The 12,581-nt window shown below is 43.4% G+C and overlaps 1 protein-coding gene across 2 annotated transcripts in view; it reads right to left on the bottom strand.

The window, feature by feature from the left end:
- Positions 1-5,942: 5,942 nt before the first annotated feature.
- LOC135055104 (pulmonary surfactant-associated protein D-like) overlaps positions 5,943-12,581 on the bottom strand; it is a 56,434-nt gene continuing 49,795 nt past the window's right edge. For both annotated transcript variants that reach the window (XM_063958758.1, XM_063958759.1), the window contains one exon: positions 5,943-6,363. In XM_063958758.1, coding sequence (XP_063814828.1) covers positions 5,987-6,363 — 377 coding nt within the window. In that variant the 3' untranslated portion in view covers positions 5,943-5,986. The remainder of the gene's footprint in view (positions 6,364-12,581) is intronic.

The following is a 12,581-nucleotide window of genomic DNA, read 5'->3' as shown; positions in this document are numbered from 1 at the left end:
AGTGCACGTGGTCTTCCGACTTCCCCTCTGGGATGATGATCGACTCCCAGTAGCAACAACAGCAGCGCCAGCAGCAGTAGACAATACATTCAAGGATCCATCGGTGGAATCCCAGTCAGGAGAGCACTCGTCAGACTTGCCAGTGACATGGCCTGCAGGACTATTGGCATTCCTGTCTAAAGAGGAGGAAATTGACACTGAGGGAGTTGGTGGTGTGGTCTGCAGGAGCTTGTGTACAAGAGGAAGAGATTTAGTAGTCAGTGGACTGCTTCCGCTGTCACCCAAAGTTTTTGAACTTGTCAATGACTTCTGATGAATGCACTCCAGGTGACGTATAAGGGAGGATTTTCCTAGGTGGTTAACATCCTTACACTACTTATTACAGCTTGACAAAAGCAACACACAGCTCGACACCAGTTGTCTGCATTTCTGTTGAAATAATTCCTCACCGAAGAGGTGATTTTTTTGGTATTTTGACCAGGCATGTCAATGGCCTTATTCATCCCAGGGACAACAAATGTCTCCCCGGGTGCCTGACTTAAACAAACCACCTCACCATCAGAATCTTCTGTGTAAATTTCCTCCTCAGCGCCAGCAACACCCATATCCTCACCCTGGTGTACTTCAACAGTGACATCTTCAATTTGACTATCAGGAACTGGACTGTGGGTGCTCCTTCCAGCACTTCCAGGGGGCGTGCAAATGGTGGAAGGAGCCACCTCTTCCCGTCCAGTGTTGGGAAGGTCAGGCATCGAACCAACACAATTGGAGTCTTCTTGGGGATTTGTGATTTAGAAGAATGCACAGTTCTTTGCTGTGCTTTTTTCAGCTTAACTCTTTTCATTTTTCTAGCGGGACAATGAGTGCTTCCATCCTCATGTAAAGCTGAACCACTAGCCATGAGCGCAGGCCAGGGCCTCAGCCGTTCCTTGCCACTCCGTGTCGTAAATGGCACATTGGCAAGTTTACGCTTCTCCTCAGATGCTTTTAATTTAGATTTTTGGGTCATCATTTTACTGAACTTTTGCTTTTTGGATTTTACATGCTCTCTACTATGACAATGGGCATCGGCCTTGGCAGATGATGTTGAAGGCATTTCATCATCTCTGCCATGACTAGTGGCAGCAGCTTCAGCACTAGGTGGAAGTGGATCTTGATCTTTCCCTATATTACCCTCCACATTTTTGTTCTCCATTTTTTAATGTGTGGAATTATATGCCAGTAATATTATTATATCAATAGCAATGGCCTACTGTACTGTACAACTATATATTATCCTCACAAAAATGCAGCACAGATATGGAATGGATACTTCCAGGGACACTGAGCTGCACTATATACTGTTGGTCACCAAAATGCTGCACTGTCCTACTATATACTGCTCACAACAATGTAGCACAGGTATGGATACTTGAAGTGACATGGAGCTGCAAAATACAGCAATGGACTACTGTACTGTACAACTATATACTATTGGTCACCAAAATGCTGCAGTGTCCTACTATATACTGCTCACAACAATGCAGCACAGATATGGATACTTGAAGTGACACGGAGCTGCAAGATACAGCAAAGGACTACTGTACTGTACAACTATATACTATTGGTCACCAAAATGCTGCAGTGTCCTACCATATACTGCTCACAACAATGCAGCACAGATTTGGATACTTGAAGTGACACAGAGCTGCAAGATACAGCAATGGACTACTGCACTGTACAACTATATACTGTTGGTCACCAAAATGCTGCACTGTCCTACCATATACTGCTCACAACAATGCAGCACAGATATGGATACTTGAAGTGACACGGAGCTGCAAGATACAGCAATGGCCTACTGTACTGTACTACTACTGATGGTCACCATAATGCTGCACTGTCCTACTATATACTGCTCACAACAATGCAGCACAGATATGGATACTTGAAGTGACACGGAGCTGCAAGATACAGCAATGTCTACTGTACTGTACTACTACTGGTGGTCACCAAAATACTGCACTGTCCTACTATATATAATATATATAATAGTATATACTGGTCACACAACAATGCAGCAGATATTGAGCACTGATGATCAGGATACTGTCTACAACTGAGTCTGACATGGAGCTGCAAGATACAGCAATGGCCTGCTGTACTGTATTACTATTATTATATACTGGTGGTCCCCACAATGCAGCACACTGAGCACAGATATTTTCAGCACACTGAGCACAGATATGGAGCTTTTCAGGCAGAGAACGTAGATATTTGCAGCACACTGAGCACAGATATGTAGCGTTTTCAGTCAGAGAACGTAGATATTGCAGCACACTAAGCACAGATATTTGCAGCACACTGAGCACAGATACGGTGCTTTTCAGGGAGAGAACGTAGCCACATCCTCTTCGTTCCATCTCCAATGCACGAATTAAAATGGTGGCGACGCGCGGCTCTTTATATAGATTACGAATCTCGCGAGAATCCAACAGCGGGATGATGATGTTCGGCCTCGTTCGGGTTAACCGATCAAGGCGGGAAGATCCATGACTGCCTCGGAACCGTGTAAAATAGGTGAAGTTTGGGTCTCAACGAATCGAACCCGCTCATCTCTAATAAGAACACACTCTCTCACAGACAGGAGGAAAAAAACATTGACCAAAGCCACAAAACCAAGAGAGGCCATGTGCATCAGGGTGGGCTCCCTGTGGACTCTATGGACCTCAAAGAAGGAGAGTTAACAAAGATAAGTCTACCATAACTCTCCTTTTCTTCTTTGGGGTCCATAGGGCTCCACAGGGATAACATCGGGGATGTCCTAAAGGGTGGTGAAGCTCCCAAGTGAATAGTAGTATCCAGCGTCCAAATGAAGCATCCTGGGAGGCAAATGTATCAAAGGCATAGAACCTAAGGAAAGTGTGGATTGAAGCCCACGTAGCCGCCTTGCACAATTGTTCAGCGGACACGCCACGGAGTGCCTCCCATGACTATCCCACAGACCGAGTGAAATGAGCAGAGATGGAAGCTTGGACTGGAAGACCAGCTTGATATATGCTTGTGCGATAGCCATTCTAATCCATCTGGCCAGAGTCTGCTTATTAGCTGCCAACCACATTTGTAAAAACCATAAAGGATGAAGAGGGAATCTGATCTCAGTAGGGAACTGGTTCAATCTACATAGACAAAGAGAGCATGATCCACGTCCAAAGAACTCTCTGCAGCCGAGAGATCCGGGGAGATGAAGGCTGGAACCACAATGTTCTTATGTATGTGGAAAAGCGAAACCACCTTCGGTAGGTAACCTGTTCTGGTACAAAGTACAGCTCTGTCTGAATGAAAAATCAGGAAATGGGGATGACAGGAGAGAGCACACAACTCAGACATCTGTCTGGCAGATGCAATGGCCATAAGGAATAAGGGTCTTAGCAGTTAGTCATTTTAGGTCAAAAGCTTCTAAAGGTTCTAAAGGAGTCTGTTTAAGAGCATCCAGAACCACAGACAGATCCCACGGAGCCACATGAGGAATGTAGGGAGGCTGGACCTGGATAACACCCTGGAGGAAGGTGAGAACAGGCTGTAGTTGAAACCATAAGGACAAAGCTAAAAAATGTATTTTGAGAGAAGCCATGCAAAGGGAGAGGGCTTAATTACAATTGTAGGGAAGCCAGAATTCTGGAAATTCGGAAGAAAGCAGGGTCATAGTGTCTGGAAGCACAACACTGGACGTAAGTATGCCATATCCGGTAGTAGATGCGGACAGAATCCGGCTTATGGGCCTTAATCATGGTTTGTACATCTGGACGAGAAAAGCCTTTCACCCTCAGTATCCAGTGATAATCAGGAGGCTTGCTCACCCTCCCACCAGCTGTTGCTAGGTGGCATGCCTCTCGACTAACAAAACGTGAACTGTTTGGGATCCTGAGGTTGAGAACCAAAGCTCTAGTCTATCCCTTACTTAAAAAAACAAACAAACCCAGATTGGAGGATTATCAATGCATATGACCAAATAGCCATGAAAGTACATGATAAATTAGTTATTCATCTTAATATTTCTATATTATATTCATAAGTCATTCATTTGTCATGCAGATACTGTATGAATTTGTAATACTTATATGTGACTCTAATTCAGGGATGGGGAACCTTTTGCCCTCCAGCTGTTGTTGAACTACACATACAAGCATGCCTTTGCTACAGTTTTGCTATTTGGCCATGCTTAAACTGTTGCAGGGCATGCTGGGATGTGTAGTTCAACAACAGCTGGAGGGCCGAAGGTTCCCCATCCCTGCTCTAATTCATGGGTCTTCAACCTGCGGCCCTCCAGCTGCTGTGGAACTACACATTCCAGCATGCCCTGCCTCAGTTTTAGCAGAACTTAATAGCAAAACTGTGTCAGGGCATGCTGGAATGTGTAGTTTCACAGCAGCTGGAGGGCCACAGGTTGAAGACCAATGCTCTGATTCATACCTCCCAACATGACCCGCTCCTGGACTTCCATCTTAATTTATGATTGCCATCACCTGTGCTGAAACAGAGGTTCCCAAACTTTGCCATTTCAGTCCAGCTTTTAAGGTTATCTATGCTTGAGCACAGGTGACTTGATTAGTACCTCAGTAATTTGATTTAACTATCTGGGCTGAAGCATAGATATCCTTAAAACCTTGACTGTAATAATAAAGTTTGGGAAACTCTGCTATATAAAATGCATACAAAGATTTCTAATGTGTACAATTCAAATTATCAATAAACATTAAGGGGGGGGGGGGGGGCAATACAGTTGTTATTTTGGATGCCCAAAGTAATGGGCATCCATTGGAGCATTTCATTTGTTGCTCTGATCAGGTATACATTACTGATGCACCTAAAACACTGGGTTCTTGCTGCATAAAGCGATTAAACATATCTAAATTTCCTACTTGACACTTTTTTCACATTTCTTATTGCTAACTCAGGAGGCTTGCGAGCAAAAATGTCATTGCACACTGCTCTCGTGTCCAAACGGCAGAACAATTAAATTGGGCACCCAATTAACAATTGAATTGCCTCCTAAAAGTCATTTAAGTGATCCTATTGTATTCTGGAGAAATTAGAAAGTTCTTTTGTTCTCTAGGGTTCCTAGATCAACAAAGTACAAAATGTGTTGTTTTTTCTTTCTTAAATATAACCATCATGAATACAGCTTTTGGTGCAGCTATAAGTATAACTTAATGGAGATATAACAACATAACCTCCCCTTTCCTACAAGCCCTTCACTGGCTTCCCTTCCCTCTCAGAATCCAATTCAAACTTCTCACACTCACTTACAAAGCACTCACCCACTCCTCTCCCATTTACATCTCTGACCTTATCTCCCTTTACTCTCCAACCCGTCCTCTTCGCTCTGCTAATGCATGCCGACTCTCCTGTCTTCTGATTACTTCCTCCCACTCCTGTCTCCAAGATTTTTCACGTGCTGCTCCCTTTCTCTGGAATTCTTTACCTCTCCCCCTCAGACTCTCCACCTCTCTACAAAACTTCAAACGGGCTCTTAAGACCCACTTCTTTACCAAACCCAGCCAAATCTCATCCTAACACTCTGTTCCACACTCTCTATGTACCCCATCTGTGTCACCCCTGTCTGTCTACCTCTCCCCTTAAAATGTAAGCTCTCACGAGTAGGGCCCTCTTCTCTCATGTGCTTATCCTTTTCTTATTTTAATAATCCTCAACTGCCCAAATCCTGCAGTTTTTTGCCCACCTTGGACGTTATCTCTATGTCATTTACTGGTGTAGTTATGCTTAGTTACCCTGTACTTGTCCTATATTGTATTCAACTGTAAGTCATTGTTTTCCTGTTTTGATTATGTTCATACAGTATGTACTTTGGGTGCTGCGGAACCCTTGTGGCGCCATATAAATAAAGGATAATAATAATAATAATAATAATAACACTAATAACAGGAACGAGTTTTGATACATTAAACTATTAACAGGCTTTATTGGTCTTTCAATGTTTTGGTTGTTAGGAAAATTCACATATGTTTAATCGTTTCTCTTGACAACTTTTATCATTCCACTTTCCATCATCATTCATTTCAACACAATCCTCTTCTCCCTGCTGATTAGGTTCACCAGTATTCCAGTTTGAATATGTTACTACTTCTCCATTTTGGTACCTAAAAGTACCTTCTGTTTTCATGTCAGTAATTCCAAGGTATGCTAATGTGTTGTAGTGCTGAGCTATATTGGAAATTGCTTTGTTCTCCTCAGCATTCTTTGGTGTAGCCATCTTAACTCCAGCCAGAGAACATATTGCACTGGACTCATCATATGTAACGATCTTACCACTTGTAACATATATTTTATCTCCAGAACTGGCTCCTCTGGAAAACAGCAATGCTGAAATAAATAGAATATTGTTATTAAAACAGTACATACTTAACAGTACATGCTACAGTATATAAAACCATACCTCCCAACATGACCCTTTCCAGGAAGAAAAGTTCTGTTCCTGGACATCCCTCTTAATCTATTATTGCCATCACCTGTGTTGAAACATCTTTCCTATGCATTAACTAGTTCAACACAGGTGAGGGTAATCATACATTAAGAGGGAAATTACAAAAACAGCATTTTGTCCCTCCTGGAATGGATCATATTGGGAGGTATGTAAGACAGAACAACAGTCTAACAGAGAGTCAATTTTATTTAATCATCTTTGCTGAGCCATGGATATACCTAAATCCTGGACTGTTGGGGTGCCCTGAGGACTGCATTTGGGAACCTCTGGTCTAACAGAACATACTGTGGCAGGGACAGCATGATTCCACATGAGGTTAACGTGGAGTAGCAGGTTTTTGCAGGATTGGAAGAGCAGCACTAGTTCTGATGGATTCCAGTTTTAGTAGAGGCTGTGGTAAGCCACAGATGGGCTAATCCATACCTCCCAACATGATCCTCTCCAGGAGGGACAGAATACTCTGCTCCTGGACTTTTCTTTAATTTGTGATTGCCATCACCTGTGCTGAAACACCTTTCTTTATTCATTTACCTGTTCAAAACAGGTGATGGCATTCACAAATTAAGAAAAGAATCCAGAAGCAGAGCATTGTGTCCCTCCTGGAGAGGGTCATGTTGGGAGGTATGCTAATCACTTCACCTTGTTTGTTGTTTTTAAAAATGTGTTTTGTTCAGTAGGTCATGGCTCCTGATGTCAGCAAGTGGCCAGGCAAGAGAGGGTAATCTGGGGTTACGTTAGGAGTCATTTGGAATATGCAATGTTTGTCATTACTTGAACTTCATACCTCCCAACATGACCCTCTCCAGGATGGACAGAATGCTCTGCTCCTAGGCTTCCCACTTAATTTAAGAACGCCATCACCTGTGCTGAAACACCTTTCTCCTCAATTAACTACTGTAGTTCTACACAGGTGATGGCAATAATAAATTAAGAGGGAAGTCTAGGAACAGAGCATTCTGTCCCTCCTGGAGAGGGTCATGTTGGGAGGTATGGAACTTGGAATGTTATACTGCTGTATTCCAGAATTCTGGCTTCTCTACAATGGGGATTAAGCCCTCTCCCTTTGCATGGCTTCTCTCAAAGTAAATTTTTTAGCTTTGTCCATATGGTTTCAACTACCGGCTAGTCGCACTTTCCGCCAGGGTGTTATCCAGGTCCAGCCTCCCTACATTCCTCCTGTGGCTCCGTGGGATCTGTCTGTGGTTCTGGATGCTCTTAAACAGACTCCTTTTGAACCTTTAGAAGCTTTTGACCTAAAATGACTAACTGCTAAGACCTTATTCCTTATGGCCATTGCATCTGCCAGACGGATGTCTGAGTTGTGTGCTCTCTCTCCTGTCAACCCCATTTCCTGATTTTTCATTCAGACAGAGCTGTACTTCGTACCATAACAGGTTACCTACCGAAGGTGGTTTTGCTTTTCCACATACATAAGGATATTGTAGTTCCAGCCTTCATCTCCCCGGATCTCTCGGCTGCAGAGAGTTCTTTGGACGTGGATCATGCTCTCTGTGTCTATGTAGATTGAACCAGTTCCCTACTGAGATCAGATTCCCTCTTCATCCTTTATGGTTTTTACAAATGTGGTTGGCAGCTAATAAGCAGATTCTGGCCAGATGGATTAGAATGGCTATCGCACAAGCATATCTCAAGCTGGTCGTCCAGTCCCAGCTTCAATCTCTGCTCATTTTACTCGGTCTGTGGGATAGTCTCTAGGGCTCACCTTAAACATACAGTGGACCTGTTCCAGAGATGGTAATGCAGCTGCTTTCTATAGTGGGTGCAGAAATATTCAAATACTACTCTCAGCTTTCACTTTGTGCTCCATCATGTGATGGAGTATACCAGATCTGAAATGCCCACTTTAGGCTCAGTGGTTTGAGCAATTGTAATGGAGTTTGTAAACAGTCTAACATACAGGAGATGTAACATCGGTCCCACCATTGACATTTGAAGTAGCCTACGGTCAACTTAGCTGTTGTCCTCAAATCCAATTAAACATGGCTTCTGAAGCAGAGGATTTATAATTGGGATATAGCAGTGATCTCAGATGCAGCCATGACATTCCCATAATATGCCCATGGAACGTCCCCTTTTTGCATTCACTTTATGCCATCTCCCAGTTTCCACAATGAAATGACCAGTGCTCACAAGCCCATTCCCAAGTGTTTGTGATGTTGTATGCAATTGCAAACTCCATCAGAGATTTCTGCTCGCTCATGCGCAGCAAGGGGTTCCAGGGCTTTTTGAGTATTTGCAATAGAAAAATAATGCTCAGCCATCAACACTACATCCACCTCTGAATCTGGTCCAGTGTTCCTAAGAAGAGACAGAACTCCATATTTTCTGTCCAATGCCAATCACACTTGTCTCCTAAATGTATGTCCCTTTTTCCCATTCAAAATCACTAGCATTACTATCTATAGGCCAATACCTTATTAATATACAGGTACCCTATGAGTGGCTAAATTCCAGTGTGTGGCTATAATGAGACCTTCCCTTTGTTTGCTAGGTAGTCCATGTTGTTTTGGAACCACTGGACCTGATTCAGAGGCACTGCTGCTTCTAGTGCTCATTGGGGGCAATTCAGATCTGATCGTACATGTGATAAATTTAGCACATCTACGATCAGTTTCTCAGACATGTGGGGGGGACGCCCAGCACAGGGCTAGTCCGCCCCACTTGTCTGGCTCTGCCTTCCCCCCCGCACGGGTGCAAAAGCATCCCACGCTGCAAATGTTTTTGCACCCGGCGAGTAGCTCCCTGCCTGTGCATCCTCAGCCTAGCTGCGCTGGCAGGTGGCTACCCACTGTGTCCCAGGTTGCAGCGGCTGCATGTGACATTATGCAGCTGCCGTAGCCTGCCACCGGAATGGTCCAGTCAGGCCTGCATTGTCTAGAATGCTCCCCACCAATGGCGTTCTAACGCCATTGGCATTCCCCCTCCCGCCCCACAACCGCCACTGCCTGTCAATCAAGCAGAGGCAATTGCAGCCCAGAGATGCTTTTAGCATCTCACTGGGCTCCCAGTGTGCACACACGCAGTGCGCCTGCTGCGAAAGCGCACTCCGCAAAGGGCTTCAGACTGCAAATTCTGAATTAGGCCCATTGCTGGAGTCAAGGGTGTGATAAAATGCAAATGCTAGTGTCAGCCTTTATCTTGTGCATGAGTGTGCACCGGAATGTGCAAGGCCTTAGATGCCTATTTTCTGTGCCACTGCACGCAGTAGCACTGGCGGTGGATCTAGGCAGTCAACCATCGGTGCACCATTACATCTACATTACTCTTTCTTGCTGAACATGGCCTCTCTGGAAGTGGCTACAGTATGTATCCTAGAACACAGCCCAATTGCAGTGACATGCACAATTTTTTTGAGTCACCTCCAAGACACCATCCAGGAATGCCCATTGTTGTTGGCCTAATGCCCTATTCTATGACTCTATATAGATGTTTAATTTGCCGTGACCATTTTCTTTATGATAACTCAATTGTTTTTACACATTTAAAATTCTTCTGTAAAGATTCCCAGCTGAACAGGAAATTGAGGAAATCTGTCAACACCTGTCAGCTTGTATGAAGGCAGCAGAGTAGAAAGAAGAGATTTTAATATTACATTATTGTGTGTTTTCTGTATTTTTACTTGTTCATTGGGGAAGGGAAAGATGTTTGTTTTCTCCCCCCCCCCCCCATATTTTTTTCTATGTAGTTTTCAATATTGATTACTATTCATACTTTTTACCATGTAATTTGACAAGCTTTGAGGACAGCTATGACAAATAACAAGAGGCTTGTCAAATAATACACATTAATTTGTAATGACTTGTATCTATAAGTTTTTTTGATCCCCATTTTGTTTGTACTGTGAGTCACACAGTTACATAGTCAGTGAGGTTGAAAAGAGGCAAACTGCCCTTCATGTTCAACTTGTATTCTGCATTAATCTATCCATATTATATGTGTATGCTGGAGTAATGGCTTAAGTTAGTACCAAATGAAAACCATGATTCTTACGACTTGCAGATAATGTAATGTCAATATGTTAATTGCTATAGCCCTGGATACATTTCCTATGTTGTGTATGGAATTTCCTCTCCTCTAACCTAAGCGAGTGCCCACATGTCCTACAGTATATATTGTTCTTTTAATAAACAAATCCGCTGCTAGCTCCTTGTAATTACCCTTTACATATTTGAAGATATTAATAATGTCTCCTCTTAGACGCCTCTTTTCTAGTGTATACATATTTAACTTAGCAAGCCTTTCCACGTACTCCAGAGACTCTAACCCTTTTATCAGTGTAGTAGCTCTTCCTTGAACTCTTTCTAGTTCCCCGATATTTTTCTTATAATACGGTGCCTAGAACTGAACACAATATTCCAGGTGCGGACGTACCAATGATTTGTACAGTGGCAGGATTACATCCTCGTCTCTTGTCTCTATGCCCCTTTTAATGCACGCAAGCACTTTATTTGCCTTCTTTGCTGCACATTGACTTTGTGTACTGTTATTAAGCCTATTATCTATGAGCACCCCCAAATCTTTTTCCACCATAGTTACCCCTATATTTTTCCCATCCAGAGTGTAGGATGCATGTGTGGTTTTTTTTCCAAAATGCATAACTTTGCATTTGTCTATATTAAACCTCATTCCCCATTTAGACACTCAGATTTCAGGTTTAACTAAGTCACTCTGTAAGGACTCCACATCGTCTTCTGAATTAATTACCTTACACTAGTGATGAGCGGGTTTGGTTCCTCGGGATCCGAACCCCCCCGAACGTCACCCATTTTACACGGTTCCGAGGCAGACTCGGATCTTCCCGCCTTGCTCGGTTAACCCGAGTGCACCTGAACGTAATCATCCCGCTGTCGGATTCTCGCGAGATTCGTATTCTATATAAGGAGCCGCGCGTCGCCGACATTTTCACTCGTGCTTTGGAGATGATAGCGAGAGGACGTGGCTGCGTTCTCTCAGTTTCTGTGTTCAGTGTGCTGCAAATATCTGTGCTCAGTGTGCTGCAAATATCTGAGCTCAGTGTGATTGCTAATATCTGTGCTCAGTGTGCTGAAAATATCTACGTTCTCTGCCTGAAAAATGCTCCATATCTGTACTGCATTGTAGTATATAGTAGGAGGGCAGTGCAGAATTTTGCTGTGACCACCAGAATATATATAGCAGTACGGTACAGTAGTCCATTGCTCTACCTATTTGTCGTCAAGTATACTATGCATCCATACCTGTGCTGCATTTTAGTTGTGCGCAGTATATAGTAGGAGGACAGTGCAGAATTTTGCTGACCACCAGTATATATATATATATATATAGCAGTACGGTACAGTAGTCCATTGCTCTACCTCTGTGTCGTCAAGTATACTATGCATCCATACCTGTGCTGCATTTTAGTTGTGCGCAGTATATAGAAGGAGGACAGTGCAGAATTTTGCTGACCACCAGTATATATATATATAGCAGTACGGTACAGTAGTCCATTGCTCTACCTCTGTGTCGTCAAGTATACTATGCATCCATACCTGTGCTGCATTTTAGTTGTGCGCAGTATATAGTAGGAGGACAGTGCAGAATTTTGCTGACCACCAGTATATATATAGCAGTACGGTACAGTAGTCCACTGCTCTACCTCTGTGTCGTCAAGTATACTATGCATCCATACCTGTGCTGCATTTTAGTGGTGCACAGTATATAGTAGGAGGACAGTGCAGAATTTTGCTGACCACCAGTATATATATAGCAGTACGGTACAGTAGTTCACTGCTCTACCTCTGTGTCGTCAAGTATACTACAAAAGTTCAGTAAAATGACCCAAAAAACAAAATTAAAAGCGTCTGATGAGAAGCGTAAACATGCTAATATGCCATTTACGACACAGAGTTGCAAAGAACGGCTGAGGCCCTGGCCTATGTTCATGGCTAGTGGTTCAGTTTCACATGAGGATGGAAGCACTTATCCTCTCGCTAGAAAACTGCAGTGCCACTCCTAGATGGGCAGGTGTTTGTGTCGGCCACTTGGGTCGCTTAGCTTAGCCATCCAGCGACCTTGGTGCACCTCTTTTTTTCTTTGCATCATGTGCTGTTTGGGG

Source organism: Pseudophryne corroboree, chromosome 3 (genome assembly GCF_028390025.1).
Source record: "Pseudophryne corroboree isolate aPseCor3 chromosome 3, aPseCor3.hap2, whole genome shotgun sequence".
Taxonomy (NCBI): Eukaryota; Metazoa; Chordata; class Amphibia; order Anura; family Myobatrachidae; genus Pseudophryne; species Pseudophryne corroboree.
This window is presented reverse-complemented; position numbering and strand designations above follow the sequence as displayed.